The sequence below is a fragment of the Rhodnius prolixus genome, unplaced genomic scaffold (genome assembly GCF_049639745.1).
Source record: "Rhodnius prolixus isolate KJV_2025 unplaced genomic scaffold, Rpr scaffold_2, whole genome shotgun sequence".
Classification (NCBI taxonomy): Eukaryota; Metazoa; Arthropoda; class Insecta; order Hemiptera; family Reduviidae; genus Rhodnius; species Rhodnius prolixus.
The window spans coordinates 58,330,539-58,357,480 of NW_027411592.1; the positions used below are offsets into that span (position 1 = coordinate 58,330,539).

At 34.1% G+C, this 26,942-nt stretch overlaps 1 protein-coding gene across 3 annotated transcripts in view; it reads left to right on the forward strand.

The window, feature by feature from the left end:
• Positions 1-405: 405 nt before the first annotated feature.
• The window catches only part of LOC141450064 (uncharacterized), a 208,720-nt gene continuing 182,183 nt past the window's right edge, over positions 406-26,942 (forward strand). For 2 of the 3 annotated variants that reach the window (XM_074120098.1, XM_074120100.1), the window contains exons 1-2: positions 407-1,747; positions 12,227-12,350. In XM_074120098.1, coding sequence (XP_073976199.1) covers positions 12,303-12,350 — 48 coding nt within the window. In that variant the 5' untranslated portion in view covers positions 407-1,747; positions 12,227-12,302. Of the gene's footprint in view, positions 1,748-12,226; positions 12,351-26,942 lie in introns of all 3 variants that reach the window. The other variant, XM_074120099.1, reaches the window with a different exon arrangement.

Genomic DNA, 26,942 nt, shown 5'->3' on the forward strand with positions numbered 1-26,942 from the left:
CATTTCAGGGTTGGTGTGTCTTCTGAGAGTCTATGAACAGACAAGACAGAAGACACACCAACCCTAGAATTATATATATATTTTTTATCATTTAAGGCGCGTCAACATCTAAGGTTATTGGCGCCCGGAGCTTTTTTCAGTGCACTGCCGGCCTCCGGACAGTGTTCTCTCGTTACAGGTAACACTGTCGCATCACTGGACAGTGGAGCTGTAAGAAGCTCCAAGGAAGAGAAAATCTAAGGGGTTAGCCAGCTGGATACGAACCCGGGGATCTCCGCGTGGGAGTCCAGTACGCTAACCGCATAAAAATTATATATTATTGTCAATTTTTGCACAATATTGGTTTTTTAAATTATTTTCTTGCTTTAAATGCTATCCTGATTGCGCCATGGTAATTTTATTCACAATTAGAAGAGCTGGTCCTTTTTTTGGTGGTAAAATTAATAAAAAAAACAGGAAATGAAAAATAATGAGTCAATGAAATGTCTTTTTTTTAAAAAATGGGAGGAAGATTTATGTGTCAATCGACGTTATTTCAAAATAAAACAATCCTTTGGGAATGATTGTTTTTGATTGTAGGCTGAAGTTTTTTTATTTTTATTATTATGATTTTGTCGCCCTGGGAATAAGTATGCCATCAGACTCTTGTGGATCTTGCTGCGTGAATAAGGAGAGGTGAGTCCATGCAAAGATGAACTGTGTGTGGTGGTGGGGGGCGAGGACTCTTTGGAAGAAGGATGCCTGTATTCCAGATGGGCACACCAAGAACAAAAAAAGGCACACATCATCTGAACTGAGACGAACAGGAGTCATATACAGGGGCGCGAACAAAACACCCAGCCAAAGAGGCGGGGTAATCAATCTGTGAAAACTGGCGGGGAACGTATCCCCACTACTTCTGGCTATTTTTTATTTTATTATTATTCCTCTCAGTCATTCTCTCTCTCTTCAACACAATCAAACACTTAAGCCTCCCTTCTTTTTGGGTCCCTTCTTACTCATACTATCTCTTTTCCTCTTTTTTTTCCTTTTTCTACAACTCCCTATAGTCACACGCAAACCACACCTACAACAGATCCTCTTGGGTCGATCGCCCCCCACCACTTAGTAGTAAAAACAACCAATCACCAACCATCTATGAATTCCCCCCACCAGTTAGCATATAGTTTTTAGAAAAAACCACGCCCTAGTACAGTTAGTTCGAAACAGTGCCACGGCGAGCGCTGCTTCACCAACCGTGTTTTTATGTGGCCAGCATTGTTACTTTGAACGGCGATACGTTTAGTATGGACTGTTGAATGATTCTATGAAGGAAGGTTTTTTTTTATTTTTTTTTTTTTCGTTTTTAGTTTATTTATTTTAGTTTATTGTTGCTGTTTTTAAATTGTCTTTTAAGTTTTCAATTAATTATAAAACTTTTTATAAACTGAAAATAAAAATTTAAAAAAGGAAAAATCTAAAAAGATATTCTACGCGTGCGTGTTCTTTTTTATTTTTTAATTTTTTTAGTTTTTTTTTTGTTTTACAATAGATTTTTTTAGTTGTGCTTCTTACCAATCATTTTTGTGTATCTTGTGATAGTAACGCGCGTGCGGTTTTTTAGTTTTTCATTTTTTTCAGTTTTTTTTAAAGACAACTAATAAAATCAAATGAGTGTATTTCCTTTTTAGACAATAAATTTTTTTATATCAACTTCCGTGAGTGTGTGGCCACTAAAAGTTATTGCATTCTTCAGAACTGGAACTTTGTAAGTATTGTTATATTTAATTTTTTATATGATTTTTACTTGTTTTTTAAAAAAAAGTATAGTTGAACTTCGTAAAGTATTGTTTCAATTTTGTTGGTACTGATAAGGATTCGTTTTTAAATAAACTTAATTCGTGAATCTACCTGCTGCATCACGTCAAAATTATAGTGATTTTTTGGAGGACTTTAATTCATCGTTCATTGTTTGTTATTTTGAATTTGAATAGAATATAAAATTAAAAGTAAAAATTGCAATAAATATAGACATTTTTAACATGTTTTTATTATAGTTAAATAATATACTTATGCGAATTATTTCTAGCTATTGTGAAATTTTTGTTTTAATCTAAAATAAGATTGTCTATTCTTCTAAATTATAAGCCGATTTCTTAAGTAGTGTTCTGTTTTTTTTTTTTAAATCCAGTAGAAACTAAAAAACAAAGAATTTAAAACGTCCTTAAATATTGTACGTTATTATTTATGTGACCAATAAAATTGATAGAGAAGAATTATAATTCTAACTGAAAACATAACAGAAATTTCTCTCGAATTCTCAAGAAAATGAGATTTCCTTTTTACTTATTTTGTCGAATGTTTTTCGGTACATTGTATAAGATTTAGCAAAACCGGTTAAATTCTCCTTAAAAAAAAAATTGAGTGAAAACGATTTAGATTCCTCTAAAATGAGGCCAATTTAATGATTTTTGGAAAATATCTAGGTACGGTCTCATAAATAAACACCAAAAATTTTGTTTCCTTTATACCAAACGTTTCGGTAATTTTACTACCTTCTTCAGGGTAATTGTAAACAAGTTTGCGTAGTTTGTATTTTGAGCTATATCATCCACCATAACTGTTGATTAACGAAATGAAAATTACCGAAACGTTGGTATAAAGGGAGAACATTTGTTTTCGAATTTATGACCGCACCTCGAAATTTTCCCCCAAAAATCATCGAATCAACAATGGTCGAAAAAAAAAATCTAAAACCATAATAGAATTTAAGTGGTTACAGGAATAAATCATCTGAAATAGGAAATGGATCACAAAATTTTGTTGAAAGATGCGAGTTAATTGATTTTCATTTTTATTTCCTCTTAGTAGCTGAATAAAATTTTGGCACATCTGGTTAAATTTGCACATTATTATTATTATTTTTTTTTTCAAAGCTCAATAGAAATTAATGTAGGCGCCACGGTAGCCGAGCGGTTAAGAGACTAGACCCGCAATGCTAAGATGGTATTGTTGGTTTAGTGGGTTCGATTCCCCGGTGTCTAGGTCTTGGATTTTATTTAATGGTTAATATGAGAAATTTACAGTAAAGTATGTTTGGCGGTTAAGAGACTAGACCCGCAATGTTGAGATGTATTGTTGGTTTAGTGGGTTCGATTCCCCGGTGTCTAGGTCTTGGATTTAATTAAGTGGTTAATATGAGAAATTTACAGTAAAGTATGTTAGGCGGTTAAGAGACTAGACCTGCAATGCTAAGATGTATTGTTGGTTTAGTGGGTTCGATTCCCCGGTGTCTAGGTCTTGGATTTTATTTAATGGTTAATATGAGAAATTTACAGTAAAGTATGTTAGGCGGTTAAGAGACTAGACCCGCAATGCTAAGATGTATTGTTGGTTTAGTGGGTTCGATTCCCCGGTGTCTAGGTCTTGGATTTTATTAAATGGTTAATATGAGAATTTTACAGTAAAGTATGTTAGGCGGTTAAGAGACTAGACCCGCAATGCTAAGATGGTATTGTTGGTTTAGTGGGTTCGATTCCCCGGTGTCTAGGTCTTGGATTTTATTTAATGGTTAATATGAGAAATTTACAGTAAAGTATGTTAGGCGGTTAAGAGACTAGACCCGCAATGCTAAGATGTATTGTTGGTTTAGTGGGTTCGATTCCCCGGTGTCTAGGTCTTGGATTTTATTTAATGGTTAATATGAGAAATTTACAGTAAAGTATGTTAGGCGGTTAAGAGACTAGACCCGCAATGCTAAGATGGTATTGTTGGTTTAGTGGGTTCGATTCCCCGGTGTCTAGGTCTTGGATTTTATTTAATGGTTAATATGAGAAATTTACAGTAAAGTATGTTAGGCGGTTAAGAGACTAGACCCGCAATGCTAAGATGGTATTGTTGGTTTAGTGGGTTCGATTCCCCGGTGTCTAGGTCTTGGATTTTATTTAATGGTTAATATGAGAAATTTACAGTAAAGTATGTTAGGCGGTTAAGAGACTAGACCCGCAATGCTAAGATGGTATTGTTGGTTTAGTGGGTTCGATTCCCCGGTGTCTAGGTCTTGGATTTTATTTAATGGTTAATATGAGAAATTTACAGTAAAGTATGTTAGGCGGTTAAGAGACTAGACCCGCAATGCTAAGATGGTATTGTTGGTTTAGTGGGTTCGATTCCCTGGTGTCTAGGTCTTGGATTTTATTTAATGGTTAATATGAGAAATTTACAGTAAAGTATGTTAGGCGGTTAAGAGACTAGACCCGCAATGCTAAGATGGTATTGTTGGTTTAGTGGGTTCGATTCCCCGGTGTCTAGGTCTTGGATTTTATTTAATGGTTAATATGAGAAATTTACAGTAAAGTATGTTAGGCGGTTAAGAGACTAGACCCGCAATGCTAAGATGTATTGTTGGTTTAGTGGGTTCGATTCCCCGGTGTCTAGGTCTTGGATTTTATTTAATGGTTAATATGAGAAATTTACAGTAAAGTATGTTAGGCGGTTAAGAGACTAGACCCGCAATGCTAAGATGTATTGTTGGTTTAGTGGGTTCGATTCCCCGGTGTCTAGGTCTTGGATTTTATTTAATGGGTTATATGAGAAATTTACAGTAAAGTATGTTAGGCGGTTAAGAGACTAGACCCGCAATGCTAAGATGGTATTGTTGGTTTAGTGGGTTCGATTCCCCGGTGTCTAGGTCTTGGATTTTATTTAATGGTTAATATGAGAAATTTACAGTAAAGTATGTTAGGCGGTTAAGAGACTAGACCCGCAATGCTAAGATGTATTGTTGGTTTAGTGGGTTCGATTCCCCGGTGTCTAGGTCTTGGATCTTATTTAATGGTTAATATGAGAAATTTACAGTAAAGTATGTTAGGCGGTTAAGAGACTAGACCCGCAATGCTAAGATGTATTGTTGGTTTAGTGGGTTCGATTCCCCGGTGTCTAGGTCTTGGATCTTATTTAATGGTTAATATGAGAAATTTACAGTAAAGTATGTTTGCTAGTCGCCTCCGTCCACGACACCTAATTGGTAGTTGGACGTAAAATCCCGCCTGAAAAAATAGGCGATTACTTTACTTTACTAGAAATTAATGAAAACTTATAATTCACCTTAAAAAGGCAACAAATTTTCACAGAATGTTATGAAAATGCAAAACGTTAATAGAATTTATTTTATTTCCATATATTTTCCTCAAAATCTGGGGAGAAAAATCTTGTCAGTACATTTTAGGATGAACATAATTTATTTATTTGTTGAATTTTTTTTTTTCTTCTACCGGAAGTCTATGTTAAATTTTTGCTATGGATCTTTGGATAATAATATTAAAAACATCCAAAAAGGGTGTAATTCAATTTTGTTTTTTATTTTGTAAAGCGGTTATTTATAAAGACGGGACTTTTCTCACAAGATTGTCTCATGAAATTTTATTATCTTCAACCAAAATTGGATAAAAGGCAAAACTCTGATTGATACATGCCGTCAAAGGAAGTGTGTAAAAGAATTTATGTTTACCATTTTTGTTGCCATTAAATAATAGATCCCGCATAACTTGTTTACAATTGCACATTAAGACTACAATTACAGTTTTCAGAATTGTGTAAAAACCTTATGGCGTGTACATTTAACTATTATTGCATTTTAATAAAATGCAAATGTGTTAACAAGTTATTAACTTCTTTCTTTTTCTTTTCAATAATATCCACCAACTTGAGTGTGTTAATGGATAAGACATTAATGGATAAGACTGATCTAAAGAAACTGCCCGTATGTAATTTGTCACTATTGTTGCAAAAAAAAGAAAAAGGTGCATATAATTTTGTATGCAAAATTTTTGCTAGTTTGCAAATTAGCGTTTCAGTTATACCATACGATATAAATGGTAATTCTTGTTAGATCTATTTTTATTATAATTATTTTTCTTTTAAATGCCCTTATTTGTTGTCTAAGTTCATAAGTTCGCAATTAATAAACTATGTGGGCAACATATTGGTTTTTACAAGCAATTTACACATTTACAATTCATTGGATAATTACTAATAATTTGCTTATTAACTTAAGGAATAAACATTTTTACGACTTCCGTTAAGTTTCAAACTTTGGAAATTTAGAAAAATATATTTTATACTGAATAAGATTTTCCAGAATTGGGCGCGCGTAAATTGTTTTTTAAAAAGTTCTGGATAGCAGTAACGTTTGAGCTTGTATATTTGTTGTTAGCTGTAGATGAGATTAATGTTGATAAGTAGTGGCCACGAATAGGTGATTGAAGTAGCTATTAATTTATAGGCACGAGCGGAATATTGGGATTTGACTAGGGAGGCTGAAGGGCTGAAATAGGATAAAAGATAATATCACAGACTAAGAGTAGAATGGCTAGCATTAACACTAACTTAGAAACGAGCGTGAATTGCTACAACTAACTGGGGGTAAACAAGGTATAAACTATTTCTAAAAGAATTGGTCTAAACTGAATGACGAGTAGAGTGACATCGTGTAGTATGAATCCTCAGTGAGTGAATGCAATGCCCTGAATGCGATTGAGTGTCCCGAGCGGTATTCTGGCGTCCTTCTATCCTCTGATGGCTTTGGGCAACTTCTACGGTTCTCTGAGCCCTACCTGGAGCTTTAACTCTTCTAAAAGAATTGACCTAAACTGAATGACGAGAAGAGTGACGTCGTGAAGAGAGTGTAAGAATGAATCCTCAGTGAGTGAATGCAATGCCCTGATTGCGATTGAGTGTCCCGAGCGGTATTCTGGCGTCCTTATATACTCTGATGGCTTTGGGCAGCTTCTACTGTTCTCTGAGCCCTACCTGGGGCTTTAACCCTTCTAAAAGAATTGGCCTAAACAGAATGACGAGTAGAGAGACGTCGTGTAGAGAATGTAAGAATGAATCCTCAGCGAATGAATGCAATGCCCTGAATGCGATTGAGTGTCCCGAGCGGTGGCGTCCTTATATACTCTGATGGCTTTAGACAGCTTCTACTGTTCTCTGAGCCCTACCTGGAGCTTTAACCCTTCTAAAAGAATTGAAACGTGAAGAGAGTGTAAGAATGAATCCTCAGCGAGTGAATGCAATGTCCTGAATGCGATTGAGTGTCCCGAGCGGTATTCTGGCGTCCTTATAATACTCTGATGGCTTTGGGCAGCTTCTGCAGGTCTCTAAGCCTTACCTGGGCTTTAACCCGTTCTAAAAGAATTGAAATGACGAGTAGTATGACGTCGTGAAGAGAGTATGCCCTTAATCTGTTGCCATTTTAAAAAATGCAAAGATTAGGCGTTTAATTCATCTACCGCCTTCTACGGTGATCCTATTTTAGACCAAACTCTTTCTTCATCTAAAGATTCTTAGAGTAAATACCTTTATAACCTCTTAAACACTGAAGACCTACTGTAATCATTGTATGAAATGCATTCTGTTGCATCACATACTCTGCATATTGCAGCTTTTCAAGTTCTATGTATTGCTGAATTCTTAGAAGTCGATTCTGCTTTTTCTTTTCTTTTATTCTACCCAGAATATCGCCAGCTGTATGAATATCAGGGCCCGAGAAAACGCTGTCCGTGTGGCTGACAGTTCTTTGTGAAGGCTACTTGTTATCGAGTGTGCGAAATACGAGTAAACTGGTAGGGGGGGACCAGTTATATTTTAAAAAATTTGTCAGCCGGCTAAAATTTACTTTTAAGAACTATGCAAGAAGTTTAGTGCTGTTATTGCTTTTTCATCTCCAGTATAAATGCAATGATTAAATTCACCAGCTCCTAACAAGTCCACCCATTCTTCTGGTATCTTCAGACTTAAATTGTAATTTCTACCTAGGTAGAAAGAACTAAGAGAAATTTTTGTTTTCTAACTTTTTCAGTCACTTTCATCTATATTTGTTTTTTCTTGATACAAAAACTTTTTGCTAGTCCATACCATCTTTTCATTCCATCGACTCTAGTTAAACCGAAGTACGATCTGATAACCCACAAGTCAGCCGTATGTTTTGTCTACCATTGTCCTTTAGACAATGATGGCGTCTTTTAAACCCTTTCGACTACCTAATATATTTACAAAGACAATTTTAAAAAAAGAAGTATGATTAACTCAGTCAGAAAGCAATGGACTCAGATGGAGTTTGGGGTTCAGACGTGTACGCCGAGTTAAGCGAGCAATATTCACTACTCGTGATACTGGCAGAATACTGGTAAAAGACTCTAGACGCATTCAGCGCAAAAAAAAAAAAAGAAAAAAAAGTAGCATTACCTAGATAAGTCATGCGAACTTACAAAGACTAGTAGCTCACATTAAGTCCACCTTGATATTACATAAAACAACTTTTTAAAGTATTGTAGATTTGTGCGTTTGTACAGGTAATCAACTTAAGTTTTTTTAAACTGTTTATTTCTAACTAAAACAATTGAGTATTTTAATAATGTTTCGTTTTTTTGGGGGGGCACTACCAAAGTAATTCTAAGGTTACCAATAAATCGGCTTGTGTAATTCTTTTTTGTAATGAGAACCACGTTAAAAATGTTAGAATCAGAATTAATTGTTTTATTTTATAAAATAAAATTTGCCTTATCTGGGCTGTAAACAAATATTATTTTTTCTCTTTTTATGAACTTCATAAATTTTTAATTTTGTTTCATATTTTTAAACAGCTACTTATAGTATAATAATTATTGCCTTTTAATCAGCTTAAACTTATCGCTAATTTAATTGGTACTTCACAATAAATGCTCGTAATAATGCTTGCAAAAAAAAGTTGCAGATGTTCCACGCGATCTAAACTTTGGTGTAGTAACTAAAAATAATAAAGTCCAACGAATTACATCCATTTCAGTCTTCTTTTTCGATGCGGGTCTTTAATTTATCTTATTTTTTCAAAAAAAAACAAAAAATGCAAAAGAATTTAACGTCATAGTTTTCGTTTCACTATTGTAATCCAAATTGCGGAATTGCTTCCGGATTATACGGGAAGCTGTTTGTACGGTCGAAATTATGCTTCGTTTTTTTATTTATTAAATTGATGGCGTATTTATAACATATCTTGAGTCCTGAAACCCTTTTTCAGTGCACTGCCGGCTTCCGAAAATGTTTCTATGACGAAAGAAAAGGAAGGAGTGCCCGTTTTTACGATACTTACTACTGGGATGATATGAACGAACATCTTTGGGGGATCCCGTAGATTAAAAACAATTGAAAAACAATTCCATCAAATGCTCGTAAGTTTCGTCATTCATTACACAAGCGCAGTTTCCATTTGTGGCAATTTTTTAAAAAAACTCCTTCTGAAAAGTTGTTCAGTGAATCGATGATCGTATTTTGTAATCCATCCGGTTATGAGGAGGTTGGGTGTAGTGCTAAATTGTCAGCTTATGAGACGAATCGTGTCATTTTCAATTTTAGAGGACTGGTGATAACGATACAAATTGTACAGGATTGAATATATTGCCTTAATTTTAGAAAACCCGAGCACCTTGCCGAAAGAAACTATCGTGGTACAACACTTTTAGTTGCATTATCAGGGGACAGCATCTTGTACAATATTGTAATCATCTAACCAGGGTTTAACTCTAATCTAAGTGAAGCGAAACTATTAAATTATTATAAATAAGCAGCGGAGAAAGAAAATTCCAAATTTTAGAATATAATCGTTATATTTGGAATTTAAGAAACGTTTTAAGATAATTTTTATAATTCATTTTAATCAGCTGCTCTCTCATGAAAAAAAAAGCCAGATTAATATTGGCGCCAATTAATTTAATCAAATTGTTATGGTTCAAGACATTATGATAAAACAATATTTGTTGATAAATGACACTATAATTATCATTTCTATTGATAATTAATGATAATAACAATAATAATAAAACTGCAAACTAGGAATTTAACGAATCAACTGAGAAAACATTTTTGTTGTCATTCTGTAAAATATCTTAAGCTAAAGAAAATTGACAAGATTTTTTTTTTTCTTATCAGCAATTTTATTTTTTAATCCGTCAGACGCTGCGTTGTTTGAATATCGTCAAAATTTTGGAAAATATTTATGAATAGTTTTTATTTTAGCGATTTTTAAATCTTATTTAAGGCGCCACGGTTAGCCGAGCGGTTAAGAGACTAGACCCCGCAATGCTAAGATGTATTGTTGGTTTAGTGGGTTTGATTGCCGGTGTCTAAGCCTTGGATTTTATTTATTGGTTAATATGAGAAATACAGTAAAGTGCGTTCGGCGGTTAAGAGACTAGACCCGCAATGCTAAGATGTATTGTTGGTTTAGTGGGTTCGATTCCCGGTGTCTAGGCCTTGGATTTTATTTAATGGTTAATATGAGAAATTTACCGTAAAGTACGTTTGATAGTCGCCTCCGTCCAAGACACCTAATTGGTAGTTAGGCGTAGAGTTCGCCTGGAAAACTAGGCAATTTCCTATTGCTGCTGGAACATTTAGCTACTCTTGAAATTCAAACATGGACTCTAAAGTAAGTCAATTTTTGAACGGTTATCTGTGTAATATGTTAACGAGCATGGTCATGTAATAAGAGCGGACAAAAGCCGACTGTTGTCGACCGGCACAATTTCCAGTATATTTTTGGATTATGTCTTGGACAATACCTAATTCATGGTTTCAATTGATTTTCTAAAATTTATTTTTGACACTAGTAGCCGTTTAGTATTTCATCACAAGCCAAGATTAGTTTGAAAATTGCAAACGCTGTGAGCAACAAACCTTCTTTTCAATGAGCTTTAAGCCAACCAAAACATCCGTTCAATCTATGCTCGGTTGGTTCATAGTCTGCACAAACTGTTTTTTGATAAGCCAAATACCATAAAAATCCTTAAAGCATGTCCTCCGGTTACCGTATGGTCGTACGGATTTATTTCGGAGTCTAACTTTGCTCACTACATTCCATTAATCTTTTTCCAGCCATCTCAACAGTGCTTATATCCTTAGTTTGAACTCTGTTAGTAAAGTAAAGTAATTGCTTTTTTTTTCAGGCCGGCTTTACGTCCAACTACCAAATTAGGTGTCGTGGACGAAGGCGACTAGCAATCATATTTTACTGTAAATTTCTTTTAATAACCATTAAATAAAATCCATGGCCTAGACACCGAGGAATTGAACTCACTAAACCAACAATACATCTTAGCATTGCGGGTCTAGTCTCTTAACCGCTCGGCTACCGTGGCGTGGCGCCTTGGACTCTGTTAAGAAAATCATCATTAATTGAATTTCTAAACATGTCACAATAGTTCTGAAAAAAAATAAAAGAAAATAAATAAGAATGACGCATTCTTGAAAAGACATAAAATTTTCCATAACATAGTCGGTAGCAACTGCACAAATGAAAACGGACATTATAATAAGATATAATATTTTTTTAATAAATTTAGAACCAATATACATTAATTTCAAAGTTAACTATATCGATTATTGGATACAAATTGGTAATTATCGTACATCTTTATCATATTATATGCATTTAAATTGGTAACAATGATAAAAAAAAAAAAAAAACAGAGCAAAAATACTAATTCATTAACATTATTATGACCCCACTGTATTTTATAGTATATAATTATCAAGATGGTTCTACTGCCCATTCAATTAAAAAAAATAAAATTACAGAAGGCCTTGCCCAAAACTTTTTATTAGATCAGCTGTTCGCTTTTAGTAGTACGTACATTGAACATTTTTATTTCTAATGCATTTTTATTACTTGTTTTATTTTATTGTGTAATGTGTAATGGAGGCGGCATCTTTTAGTGGTAGCTAATATCATTTTATGGTTTAACATAAAAGTAGAAATATAAGCAATAAAAAAAATATATATATATAAATATAACAAAATTCGAATTTAGTAGTTTTTTAAGATTAAATAAAATTTGAAAATATGGTTAGGTTGGCAGTGCTGGGATAACATAGTTATTTTTATCTTGTCGCATGTTTATTTGTAAACCTGACCGATTTCGGATATTTATCCATTATCAGAGGTGGTATATTTAGATTGTAAACCGATAAGAGGAAATATTGAGGACCTTGGTAAATTTTAGAAATCAAATTTCTACCGGAAATAACCGTTTTTAAGATCGATTGATTCATTTCATTAAAAATTAACCTTCATCAATTTTACGATTTTAATTAATTGAACCCATAAGACCGTTTCTCAATTAAATCTATTAAAATTAATCTTGAAAAAAAAAGAACAAAGCTTTTTAATTTTTTAATTATGTAACTTATTTATTTTTTGTTTCTTCTACAGCATCAAGTTAAGAATCATGTATGCAGAAGAGTGGGTCCGTTTCGGTTGATTCACCAACTGAGCCACTACGAGCCCCATGGGGGTATATGAGCTGCACCCTCTCAACTCTCCCGGCATGCATTGGGTAAGCCTCAAAATTTTTTTTTTTATTGATTTATGTAATAATCGATCATTTTGATGATTTATTTGTGTGTATCAATAAATAGATTTAGTTAATAATAAAGAAAAATCACGTAATGTAACTTTATAGATGAGCTTTATAGATTGGAATTTTGGTTTAAATTTAGATTGAATTTCAACTTTTTAAAGCTCCAAACTATGTTGAATTGGGTAGCATTAAGTCTAGTAAAGTTTTTGTTCTATTTTCGATTATATTTAGAAATGTAGAATCTGGATAGTTAGGTGCACAGGACGTAAATAAGTGAACAGTAGAATCTGTAAGACGTGAAACTACTCAATTGGTTGCCTCTCGACGTGATATCCATTTTTGTTGGTCAGTCCTGAAGGAGTTCTCGGATTGTCTGGTGTGGTAGGAGAGCCGAAGACTGTATTAAAGGATTAGGGCAGTGAGCTTGTGAAGTGAGGTATGGTATTTCCGGCAGTTTTCCTTGGCTAGCTGCTTTACGAAAGAAATGTCGAAATTGGTGTATATAGTTGTTGCTAGTGTAGACAATTTGTCGTACTTCCTTTTTGTTCGTAAGTATGTCTTCTTTGGTTAAGCCCCAAAAAGTTCCAGCCCAGTTGGTCTACCTAGGTTTGATTGCACCAGTCTAGCCAGTTTTTAAAATTACCAGTTTAGCCAGAATTTAGTTTTTAATAAACCCCCCCCACAGTGTGCGTAATTAAAATCAGACAATGACGTGCATATACACGTCGAACGCAGGAGGGCAAAACAACCCAAAAGTCATAATAGGCACTTGCAAGGCGACTTCTGCAATCTCTGGGGGCTTACAGATTGCAGAGTATACTGTGCTCATTCAAAAATCTTGCACCGCTTCACGTTATGCATTGCTCTAGTTAATTAGAGACGCAAGAGCTTTTTTTACAAGGAAGAAAAGAGAGCTTTGAATTCTGTGCAAAATGAAATCATGCTCGTACTGAGAGGTCTGAACCTCTATCTAAAAGGTAAAAACGGCCATTGCACAAGGGTTGAGAGCTTCTATTTGTGTGAGTAATTCCCCAATCTCTAATGCGGAGACCCAAACATGTACCAACCACTTATCATTTGGCTGACTCCTACCGCAGTTCTATTGGTAAGATAAAGGAAACATCCCACCAAATAATATTCTTATTGTATTTTACTAAAATGGCCGAGTTTTTATAGTTAATGGCAATTTTATATTTTTCACAACGAGTGATACACGTCGAACGCATCGTAATAGAGATTTGGTTTGACGTGTATACACGTCGAACACGCTTAACTGGCTAGATCAGTCTTATTAGTTCGGTCAGTAGTTTTAATCTCTTCGTACAAATAGTTTCGGTTTAGAAGTTTGGCACGTATTGTCGTCACGGCTTTTAAGGTGTTCTTGAGGTAGGTGTTTGCTCCAGGGTCTGGAATGTATCAAGTTGTCGAAGAAAACAGAGGCTTCACCGGCGAGTAAACGCGGTATGCTGGAAGTTTTGAAGGTTCAGTTTGATTCTCCATTTTGTTTACTCATGGTTCGATGTATATAAGGCAAATTAAGTAAAAGCTCTACACATCAAACATTGAAAAAGGTGCACAATACGATGTTGGCATCGTAATGAAATGGAAGAAAACTAGTTGGCAAAAAGTTTCGTCAGTATATCTTCTCAAAAACTATCGTCGCATTTTTCAATAATGTTTTATCGGTTTGATTAAAAAAACCTGGATTAATTTTGTCCGGGCCATATTTATTAATCTGTGCCACAATATGCCAAAAATAAAACTGCAATGAAAACAGTTCGGTGAAAAACTGTGGCTCTGTAGTAATAATAATATGAAATTTAAATGAAAAACCAATACACCACCGTACAATATATAAGTGTATGTATGTACGAAGTTTCCGGAAGTTGCTAGGTGCTATTGTCCAGGAAATCTTTAAAAAAAAAAAAATAAAAACGAAAAAGTAGCAATCCATTCTCTATTTCCTGCAAAGTTTCAGTGTTAAATGTTTTACAACCTTACTAATCTTGACTAAGAATTAAATATAAATATTATTGGTGAGAGAATTTTGGTGAGCTAGAGCTTTTTTAGAGTAAGAGAAAGTCGTGTGAGTGTGCCCACCGGAATTTGTTTACGATTGTGGCGCTCCTTATCACCCTCGTGTGTAATAACAATAATAATCAAATAAAAAATAAAGATTTGATATGAAATTTACCAATAAAAAAGAAAAAAAAAAAAGCAATAAATGTTTTAAGGTCAAAAAGATTGTGGAATAACCTTTCTTATCTTTGACCTTTAATCGAAAATATCCGCTCGTTTTTGAGTTTGAGCGGTATATTCTTTTTATTATTATTGTTATTATTAATAATATTTTTAGCTTTTCTTATTTAAAATAATACCCGTAATGTTCCAGAAGAACGAAAGAACTGTTTGGCAGTTTTTATTTCTATAAATATGCAAATATCTAGCTTAAATGCACAATAACTTGTTAATAAAAGAGAGTAGCGTAAATGCACAATAACTTGTTAATAAAAGAGAGTAGCGTAAATGCACAATAACTTGTTAATAAAAGAGAGTAGCGTATATGCACAATAACTTGTTAATAAAAGAGAGTAGCGTAAATGCACAATAACTTGTTAATAAAAGAGAGTAGCGTAAATGCACAATAACTTGTTAATAAAAGAGAGTAGCGTAAATGCACAATAACTTGTTAATAAAAGAGAGTAGCGTAAATGCACAATAACTTGTTAATAAAAGAGAGTTTGGGTATTCTGATTTCCATCGCGGAGATCATGGGTTCAAATCCAGGCTGCTGGCCATTAGATTTTTTTTTTGTTTTTTTCCCCTTCTAGGAGCTTCTTACAGCTCACCTTCCCGGAGGTGGACAGGGTTGTTTTTGTAACGAGATAACACTATTCAAAGCTCGGCAGTGCACTGAAAAAAGTTCGCGAGCGCCTTAAATAAATAAATATTTAAAATGATCGTAATTCAAATAACTTTACTGCTTCTATTAATTTATAAAATGAAAATCGACTTCAAACTATTTAGATGAACTTCCCGCGATCTTGACGGATATAATTCAATACAAGGACGTAACCTGTATCCTGGCTTAGAGGCGTCTCCTTAATTATATGTAATTTGTTAAAATTATAAATCTTAACTTCTTTTTTTTTTTCTCCTAGAAGAATTAAAAAATAAAGATCTGGTCAAACTATTTTCATTCAAACAATCTTGAGAATGAAATCTACTATGTATATATATATATATATATATATATAAAGTTAATTAACATCCTGGGAATTTGTCTGCTTTCATTCAAGAATTACGAAGATAGTAGGGCGCCCCAGTCGGGGTCACCAGCTATACATACATACGGCCGGAAGGCAATGCCTTCCAGTCATGGGAGAAGCTGTATTTTACGGTATACATATTTACTGTACGGCCAAGTATATATATATATGTGTGTGTATACATTTCTTTTGTATATACTATATACATTGTTTAAATATATAATTTCTATGAGAACTGTGGATATGCCCAGTAATAGATCAGTATAACTGTAAAATAATTTTTCACTAATCTAGATATTATTTCATTTTTAAACTTGAGAAACAGAAAAAAAGAAAGTAAATCTTATTTTTAGATAAACTGCGAAATTACCTAATTATTTTGTGAAATTCAGTGGAGAAGGATGTGGTGTGTGGTTAGTGCAGTAGACTTCAAAGAAGATTTGATTTAATTCGGGTGGACAGCTTTGATTCTGACTAGAAGCTTACAGCTTACTGTTTGTAATTGAACTGTTTCTCTTATGAAACAAAATTACGAGAAGAGAAACACATTGACTTTCTCTTAATGTTAAATTTTCTCGTTAACAGCAGATTTAAACATGTAAAAAAACTGTCCATTCCTCTTAAATGATACTTACCAAAAAAAAAAGAAAAAAAGAACTGCATCAAAACAAATTTTCTTTGGAAAATTATCTAGATAACTCTTTTGGGTAATGTAATCAGTTCAGAGAAAATTGTCGGAGTTGTGAGAAATATCTCAAATCCGCTCAGTCATTTACGGGTTTTTAGTATTTCCTTTAAACTCAAAATTTCTGCAAAATACATTTAATCCGCTTTTGAAGTAATATAATTGATAGTATTCTATATATTCCTTAAATGCAGTTTAAAAGAAAATGCTCTCTCATTTCTCAAGTGACTTTAATGCTTAAACATACTACCTAAATTATAAGTAAAAGAAAGTAAAGCCTATTTTTCGGGCAGGTTTTACGTCCAACTACCAAATTAGGTGTCGTGGACGGAGGCAACTAGCAAACATACTTAACTATAAATTTCTCATATTAACGATTAAATAATATCCAAGACCAAGAATCGAACCCACTAAACCAACAATACATCTAAGCATTGCGGGTCTAGTCTCTTAACCGCTCGGCTATCGTGGCGCTTGCAATAAATTAAAACAAGAACAATGTAAATTAGAGCAAAGATATATAATATATGTGCCTCCCTCTCTCACCCATTAGGAAAAACTCCTAGCATAGCCCCAGTTGTTATATCATTTCCGCTGCAGCTAGAATAGTCTGTAACAATAATTCGGATTAACAACATCCAACAATGTAGTTGCATTCTCACCTGTGAATATGTAGGTTATTTATGATCACAACTGAAAACAGTAAAAGATTTTTATTGCAATAATAATAATATGCAAGAGTTAGTTTTAATTATTAGAGCAATACAGTGTGTGTGTGTCGGTGTTAATTTTTTGCCCTAATTTATTTTTATGGTCTTAGTTGTGATTTTTGGGTCAAACCTTCCGTTTAGTTAAGAAGATTCAATTAAGATTGTCTATTAAAACGTACATTCAGTGATGGTATGACGTAAAAGAGGAAATTCGTAGTTAGGACTTCATTCTTGCGCAAAATGTTCATCCTTGTAATTTTATTTATATTATTTTCCCAGTAAAATTGTTTTTAAGCTTTCCTCTCTGCTGTGTCACATTTTATTTTTTTAAATTCACTGATCTGCTACTTAAATGATAAAGATAGATCATCAATAGATCATCAAGAGTACAGCTGATCGTCAAAGTTACAGCGAAATCGTTTAAGCGGAAACATTTTAGATTTTTGTTGTTTTTTTTTTAAATGTTTTTCTAGAAACGATAGCATTGAATGATGTTCTTTTCGAACTTAACATGTTATTTTTCAATCTAATAAAATATTACGTAAATTTTGAAGCCTTTCCATGCTCGTATCTTTGGATTAAACTGTGCTGACATGGACGTATTCAGAATCAATAAAACTGGATAGCAAAACCTCAAGAAGAACTAAGATTGGACTTAAACAGCCTCCGTTGCCCTTCATGCAAAGAAAAAGACGATCACTAAACACTTGCATTCTTTATTAAGTTTCGTTCAAGTGGTTCCGCTACACTCTTGTTTAGAAAGAATCTTTTTAGCCCCAAACTTATAACGGATTGTTTATTGTGAAAAGGACCAGGTTCTGGTTTTTCGATCGTAGCTGTTTCCTCTTAAAGAAGTTCGATCGGACTATTGAAAATCTTAAGCGGCTCAGAGTGTAAGGACTAAAAACTTGGTATAGACTCTTCCAGTTCTTATTCAATTTTTGAGGGTTCTGTGGGACTAGTTATGTCGTAAAGTTTCTGTCATTTCCCTTCATCATAGTCCCTGTATCCACAACTCGTCCCTTACTACTCTCTCGCTCTCTACAAATCTTTCTCGTAGTCTGAGCCTACGATGGCCATGCGATCACCTAGTCGAACAATAAATACGGCATCCTTCGAATTCTTTTCATTTTAACATTTAACCGACTTTTGATGATATGAATAGTCGATGTTTGATCACACTTTGTTCAAGCACTTCTCATGATTTTGTTTTATTATTATTATCATTGTTTCCAGTTAGGCTTCACGGTAGCCGTGCAGTTAAGAGACGTAGACCCGCAATGCTAAGATGTATTGTTGGTTTGGTGGGTTCGATTCCCGTTGTCTAAGCCTTGGATTTTATTAATTGGTTTAATATGAGAAATTTATAGTAAAGTATGTTTGCTAGTCGCCTCCGTCCACGACACCTAATTGGGTAGTTGGACGTTAAGCCCCGCCTGAAAAAATAGGCAATTACTTTTCTTTTTTTTAAATCGTTCTTTCCAGTTTATTATTTTGATTTAATTATTACGTCACTGTTGTGACGCAGTGACGAATACCATTATCAGTGGGATGAAAATTTTTTTTTCAAAAAACTTAATGACGTAACTTAAAAAAAAAAACTTAAAAAAAATAATGGCCAGATTTAGGCGTGTCTCTTGCCTATATTGGGATCCTGAGTACAGCTCCTTGACAATATCTCTGGACATTTCAAGGCTACCTAGTTTCCAGAAATGGACGTCTTCCACATTATTCAATTATTGGCCAATATGTAGGAGGTTCCTCCCCGTCCTGGTTGATCCTGTTTAGTGGTTATCCTTTTACTTGTATAACTAAAGACCATTTATCCTTCCTCCCAATGATAAACAATAGTTTCTGTTGCTGTAAAAAAAAAAAAAAAAGGTCTTTTCCAGGAAGTGGATGATTTAGATGGAATGAACAGGAATATTTCTTAGTTCCTGTTCTGACAGACCTCAGGATAACATTTCCCCCCCCCCCCCGCAATCACCACCATAACTATATCCTTTAGTGAGAGCTAGTTTACATACATAACTCTTGTATGATTAGGCTTTTTTCTCTTTACTCTGCAACAATAATCCATCTAATAATAGAAAAAGACTCCCAAACAATAGTTCTTGTTTTATTGTTCTGTTAGCCATATCTTTTATAATCAATTATAAGAATCTCTTTTTATCAATTTCATTTCTACTATGAAAGAGTACTAAATTATCAAACTCTGTAATCAAAAACCACACCGTTGCCCCGTTATGTTCCATTATGTGCATCTCAATATGTTGTTTATCTAATTTCACAGGATCACCTCTATATTCTAAAATGGGATTTTTGAATTCCATTTTTTGGTTTTCCCATTTCTTATTACAAGATTAAGGAGGAAGAATGTAATAATTTTCTTTTTATGTGCCCTCCTTTTTTTAATGAAAGCGCGCATGCCTTGCATTTATTTATACTATCTCTCTTTACTACTATTATACTCATCATTACCATCTTAGAACGCTATCTTAAGTTTCGTCTAGTTTAGCATACATGAAAAGTTACAAAAAAAAAAAAGGTTTAACAATAGGTAGATATGAGAGAAGGCAGTGAACGGCTTTTTACACGGTTTAGTGCAGAATCCCGGATAGAGTTCAGTTTTATAGAGTGAAAAACAAACACATCTATTGTTTTTTGCAAACTCTAATTGAAAGTTTATCACAAGTCCAATTTGTATGCACATGGAACATTTTCATTGTAATATAAAGATATTCACGCATTCTCCATCTGGTCGCATCTCAAGTAAAAAGTAAAGAACGAAGAATGCAATTTCTGCCTCATTCTTCTAGTTTTTTTTTTTAATCTATTCCTTCGTCTAGTTCTCGTCTTTCAACACGGATCTCTTATCTACTAAAGATTACTACCTATGGAAGTCTAGATTTCATTTCCTTTGTTTACAGTCTTTATTCCGTAAAACTATGATTAAACTGAGGAGAAAACTATTTTTTTTTGTGTACCCTCTTCTCGTATAACATGATTTAGACACCAGTTGAGGTTAAACTGTAATCTTTTTTTTTTTTTAGTTTTAAGTAAAACATCTGATAAAACTGTTGAGATCAGCTGATAAGATAATGCCCGTCAACAGCTGTTTAACTTTTCTGTTGTTTTGTTTTATTTTTTTTTTTAAACATCTGTTTTTTACCTCCCTCCACTACTTAACTAGAGCTATAGTTCTGTTAATTCTTATGTTTTGTGAACTAGTTGGGGATTTAGGTTCGTTTTTTTTTTTTTACTTCGTGCAGATTTTTGGACTATCGGAAGCTTTAACTAAGAAAAAAAAAAAGTAAAGTAATCGCCTATTTTTCCAGGCGGGGCTTAACGTCCAACTACCAATTAGGTGTCGTGGACGGAGGCGACTAGCAAACATACTTTACTATAAATTTCTCATATTAACTATTAAATAAAATCCAAGACCTAGACCAGGGGAATCGAACCCACCAAACCAACAATACATCTTAGCATTGCGGGTCTAGTCTCTTAACCGCCTAACATACTTTACTATAAATTTCTCATATTAACCATTAAATAAAATCCAAAGCCTAGACCTGGGGAATCGAACCCACTAAACCAACAATACATCTTAGCATTGCGGGTCTGTAGCCTCTTAACCGCTCGGCTATCGTGGACACCTTATTTGCTGTGAGCATGTGAAGTGTGTAAGTGAACTCAAAAGAGTGAAACTTTGATTGGCAGATTTTGTTCAATAGCTTTTTAACGAGTCCAAGCGGTTCTAATTTAAAGTACTCGTATTAAGTTTTGGATTTTTCGTTCTTGTCATTTACGCTGAACACACGACCAAAAGAGTATTTATATATATAAATGAAATTTTGGGACTCATCAGATCTCAACAACAGATTTTTCCTGTGAAAAATCAAAAAAGAAAAACCTCTTAATAAGCAGTAAAAGAAAGTAAAGTAAAAAATAAAATAAAAATTTAAAAATAAAACGAAGCTGATATCAATAAGAGATAATTGAAAACAAAAGCACAATATGTTGGACATCATGCTGACATTATATAAAAGCGGAAGTTATACACAGTTTATCGCGATGCAAATATCTTTAGCGCTGTTATTGATACGATAACATCGATAAAACAGAACTATGGACATAGTTGAAATTCGACAAGCCAATTTGGCTATGTACAACATGTCCGGCACTATTTGTAGTAATTATATGTAATAATGTCATCAACTGTGTAAATTAGAAGCCCCAAAGTCCGGGGCCTACTATAATGGATGGAATTACAAATGAATGTATAAATGCATATCTATAGTTACAAACAACTTATGCATTATGTAAATTACTTTCAAGGAATTGACACCAGAAGTGGTACTTACGGAGTGGTAAGCTCTGTCTCTCTCTCTCGGTCGACTTGAAAGTCGAAGAAACAAAATAACTAAAATTGATAAAAATTATAGTTTTTGTTATCCAGTCGTTTGTCCAATGAGTTTACAATGGAAATGATGAAGTTTTTTTTAAAATTATTCAGAATCATTCAGAGGCAGGTGTCTGAAATTCTTATTACAACTTCCTCTAAAGATCAGCTCGTAGTTTAAAATGAAAATTCTGTTTTCAGATTTTCAATTTTTAAATTAGCTCTAATTTCAATTTCCGTTGGCGTCATTGGGTAAGCATATACTAGGTGTGGCTATTAAATATCGAGTCTAATGCTGCTACAGAAGAACTATGCATGCGCCAAATCCTAACGACCGACAGCTGTGCAGCGTAAAGCCTTCTCTTTCGATTGCAGCGTCTCTCGTGTTTGTAGACAAAATCTGACAGACAGGAACCGTCGTTTTGTGTAAGAGGTGTTAGTTTCGTTTTGCCGAAAACATCGATACTACACATGTAGTAGAGCAACGAATTTTCGTGAAATTTCACATCAAAACTGGGTCAAACCGCCAATGAAACTTACCTTTTATTAAAAGAAGTTTATGGCGATGAATGTTGTATCACGTGCGCAAGTTTTTGAGTGGTTCAAGTGGTTTCCAAGATGGCCGAGAAAACGTCGGAGATGATGACCACCCAGGTCGCCCTTCCACGTCCAAAAACGGATGAAAATATCGGATTATAATTAATCAACATTACTACCGCGTGAGGTGCTTGCTCAACTCCGTGAAAGAGTAAGGAAGAAAAACGACCCGATTTGTGAAAGAACAAGTCACGGGGTTCTCCATGAAGAAAACCGGCGCCGGCTCACACTGTATTGTCTGTCAAGACGAGTTTCTATCCAAGTACAACATCCCAGTTTTAGGCCATCTGCCTTATGGGGCCTGACCTGACCCCATGTGATTTTTATCTGTTCCCCAAAGGCGAATTAAAAGGGTCACGATTTCAGTCTGTTGAAGCTGTCAAAGAAAAATAAATTTAAAATAAAATGTTTTACAGCAATAGTCTCGTTATTTAATAGCCACACCTCGTAATAATGCAGTGGATAAAAAGTAACAAACAGCGGTTATTACAGTTTCGATAATTATCCTAACCGACACTTAAATTGAAGACTAAATTAGTCGCATACACCCTGCCAGGTATTTGGACGTACAGACTAAGGCCAGACAGACTGATAATAGATAAAGATAGAAGATACTGTGGGCTAGACTCTGGCGGGGAAGGGACCAAGGTCTTATTGACGCAGTTCACAATTAGAAACAAAATATGAACATATGTTGTGCCTAGTGTCGCATGGAATGCAACGGCAGGTTATAGTAACTGATAAACTGATAATCAACTTCCTACTTCCGGTCTGCAGCCTCTTTTATGTAATGCCGCCTTTTTATTTTCAGTTTTATTATTTTTATATTGTCTCTCTCTCTTTTTTAATTGTAGCTGTTTTTGTTATGAGTTTTCAATGAAGTTGGTTATTTATTATTATTACATATTATTATTAAGTCGAGCGGTTAAGAGACTAGACCCGCAATGCTAAGATGTATTGTTGGTTTAGTGGGTTTGATTCTCGGTTTCTAGGCCTTGGATTTCATTTAATGGTTAATATGAGTTTACAGTAAAGTATGTTAGGCTGTTAAGAGACTAAACCCGCAATGCTAATAGGTATTGTTGGTTTAGTGGGTTCTATTCCCGGTGTCTAGGCTTTGGATTTTATTTAATGGTTAATATGAGAAATTTATAGTAAAGTATGTTAGGCGGTTAAGAGACTAGACCCGCAATGCTAAGATGTATTGTTGGTTTAGTGGGTTCAATTCCCCCGGTGTTTAGGCCTTGGATTTTATTTAATGGTTAATATGAGAAATTTATAGCAAATTATTGCTAGTCGCCTCCGTCCACGACATCTAATTTGGTAGTTGGATGTAAAGCCCGCCTGAAAAAATAGGCGATTACTTTACTTTACTTTTACTTTTAGTTAATGTGTTGTCTCCATGCTAGAATTACGTTAAGATCGCACCTACCAAAAGTCCTATTGTTTTCTGGTTGCTTAATTCTGAATTCATTTCCAGGACGGCGGGAGAGAATTTCGCCTTAATTTTGGGAGAATTCTTTTATTGTAACCAGTATTTATGGTTTTATTGGTCAGTAATGCAATAGTTGATTGTCTTTGAGGTGGCTAGTCGTTGAGATTTTCAAGCCTTTACACTCAACCATTGATAACTCTTGACTAGTTGGTTCTTCTCTTCTTGTAAATTCTCTCTAAAGACCTCTTATTCGAATCTACCTTCCAGTGTGAATACAATATCTAGTTCTGGTTGCATATTCATTTTGGATAGCCTTCGACTATTTTCTATTCTAGTCTATGTTCTTATTTAAGGTTTTTATTCTCAAATGCATAGAACTTCCTCCCTAGTTCTTGTTAGCACTCATGTCTGAAGATTGTTCATGTACAAGATTAATCTTGACATTTCGTGATAGTAAACAATCGATAGTACTTTCGATAGTGCAAACAGAGTCATCTTCCCAAACTTCTTTCCTGCAAGTTAGACAGAAGTTCAGTGACTTCTTTTTCTTCTTCTTTAATCAATTTAAACACATAATTTCCTATTTTCTTACGAGTTTCTTATCCAGTATTATTACGTCATAACTAAATAATTTTTTTTACTGAAATGCCGTCACCATTCTTTCACGCATATTATCCATTTTTTTTTTATTTTTCACATGTTGCTGCATGAATGTGTGGTTCGTGTCAAAATGTATTCATGCAGTTCGTATATTTAATGGCACGCAAAGTATATTATTCAATTGAAGAAAAGCATACCACATATATGCTCATAAAAACGACGGAATATATGAGAAATGAAAGAATCTGTATATAGTATATAGCATAGTTTTCCAACCAAATGAAAATTAATTTTCATTGATAATGAAATTCTCGTATTTTTCTGTTTTCCTAAACATTTTTCCAAGGAAATTCGATTAAGGCCATTTTAGGGGTTATTTATAGGAATGGTTAGAAATTTTTCCTTTTAAAGTATAGTACTTGCCGCCTGCCACTTAATATAATATTAATAACAATCAAATTTGAAATTAAATTTGCAGAAAATTATTAATTATTTTTATTTAAACTTTGTGGCAGTCCGTTAAGACTTTTCTCAAAAAGTGATAAGAATTAAACATCAACTCCAAACGCCTAGGAGTTAGAAGAAAATTTTTAAGTTAGAGTTTAGAGTCTTAGTAGTTTGAGAAAGTTATTTTTGTATGTTTATGTTTGTTCTTTAAACTCACCCAGCTTTTACAAAGATCTTGGTAAAGTTGAAAGTTGAACTTCAGAAGGTTAAAAAGTCAAAAATAAATATTGCATACATTAACTTTCTTTTTTTTTTAAAAAAACGTGCAAATAATTTTGTAAATATACCTACATATTGCGAAAAATAATTGTTTCGCTTTACTTGGGAAAAACTGCTGTGCGTAAGTAGAAGCGCTTCTTCTTCTTTTTGTTCTTGTCATGTTTCATGAAAGAAGAATGAAGATAGCGTCGTTAAATAAAACAAGATAAATGTACGGAATAAGTGGCAATGGTAAAGTGAGGTCGACATCACCCACGTAGATAAAAAATAAAAAAAATAAGAAATTCACAAAAGAAAAATAAGAAGTCAGCATTGCTAGTCGTCTTTTCTCACACCAACGTGACTCTGATCATTGGAGATGATTGTGTGACCGGAGCATCCTCCCTCCAGGGTAACCAGTATGGAACTCTAGGATCTGTTACATCCTCGACTTAAAGAAGCATCTCCCACTACAATCGTATCCTTACTTCTTTCTAGTAAGTAACATTGGTTGATGGATGGTGGTACTGTTTTTTTTGTACCACAACCAAGCGTGTAGAAGTGGAAACTTCTTGCATAGATATCGTTCTTGTTATGTCTTCTGCTAAGAGAAGGTGGTACTTATTTTGCTATGACACTCTGTGTTAAGTCTAGGATCTCTGCCATTTAAAACGAACTGTTTTAATGTCGATAAAAACAAAAAACCAATGGCGTGATCGGAGGAGTCTTTTTTCCTTTGTCTCTGGACGGTGATCTTTGGATATTGACAGCAGCGCCGGACAGGGAGCTGTCTGAGAGAGTCGGCTTTTGGATTCTAAACCCGGGATCCCGGGTACGTCATCATCCGTGAAGATAATTGTTTTCCTCGTAAAAATTTGTTCTAATTTAAAAGAGTATACAAAAAAAAAAAAAAAAAACTCAACTTTAACAAAAACGACCGTTTACTTCATGAACCTAGACGATATAGCCAACGATAGTGGCTGCTACTGATCAGTTAATGTCCCAGTTGATCAGATTGTGCGAAAGCGAACAATGACTTTTTTTAAAAAAAAATGACTTTAATCGCATCAACTGCATTGCTAGTGGCTTAGTTCATTCAATGAAAATTAATTTTAGTCATTTTTAAATTCAGAGTCGGTATGGTACAAAGCGACGCATCTGTGCCTTTATTGAAAACTTATAATCACTCGCTCCAACCTCGACAACTCAATCAAAATCAATCGCTCCAACCTCAACAACTCAATCAAAATCAATCGCTCCAACCTCTCAACAACTCAATCAAAATCAATCGCTCCAACCTCTCAACAACTCAATCAAAATCAATCGCTCCAACCTCAACAACTCAATCAAAATCAATCGCTCCTGTATCCACTCAAAGTTAGCCGCAAAAAAAAAAGATTGGACTGCCGGTCGATATCCCAAGTCTTTCGTCACAATAGAAAACCTCGTAGCATATTTTCCAGTTATCTTTGCTAGAAAACGATTTTCTCCAGTTCAATGATATGAAAGTATTACAAAATTTACTGACCACATTCAACTCACATTCTCAAAAAGCACACAGAATGAGACACAACAAAAATAGACTAAAGTTTAGATTTTGTAAAACGTAAGGAACGAATTATTGAACTTACTGACAAACCTATTTAACTTATTAAGTTATTTAACATTATAAAGGAAGTAGACTTCACAAGAAAATACAAGAAACTTAAAGAAGAACAAGTTTTAAGCAAAATAAATAAATCAAAAGACCTAGCGTCTAACTGACGCCTGACAAGACCTACTATCGCATGTTGAAATAGGATCGTAGCAGTCTTCCTTCAGGATGTTGTTAGTTTTAGTATTAAAAAGGTCCTCTTCACCGCCCCATTTCAACCCTCATAACTGTAGTAATTTCTTAGAAAAACAAGCGTCCTTAAAGAAGTGAAGAGGTTTCTTCAAGTAGTCTGGCAGAAAAAGGAAAAGAAGAAGAAGACAAAACTTGATGACATTTTTGACGTCTTAATTTTGTGTAGAAGAAGGGGGGAGGGGGGAAAAGCCGGCTAACTGTCTCTTAAGTTGTTTCCGACTTTGACCGTCTCAATTATTTTCTGGTTTCTAAATTGCTGCCACTCATTAGAATTTGTTTATTAAAATTGTAAAATGTAAAAATATTAAAGAAGTAC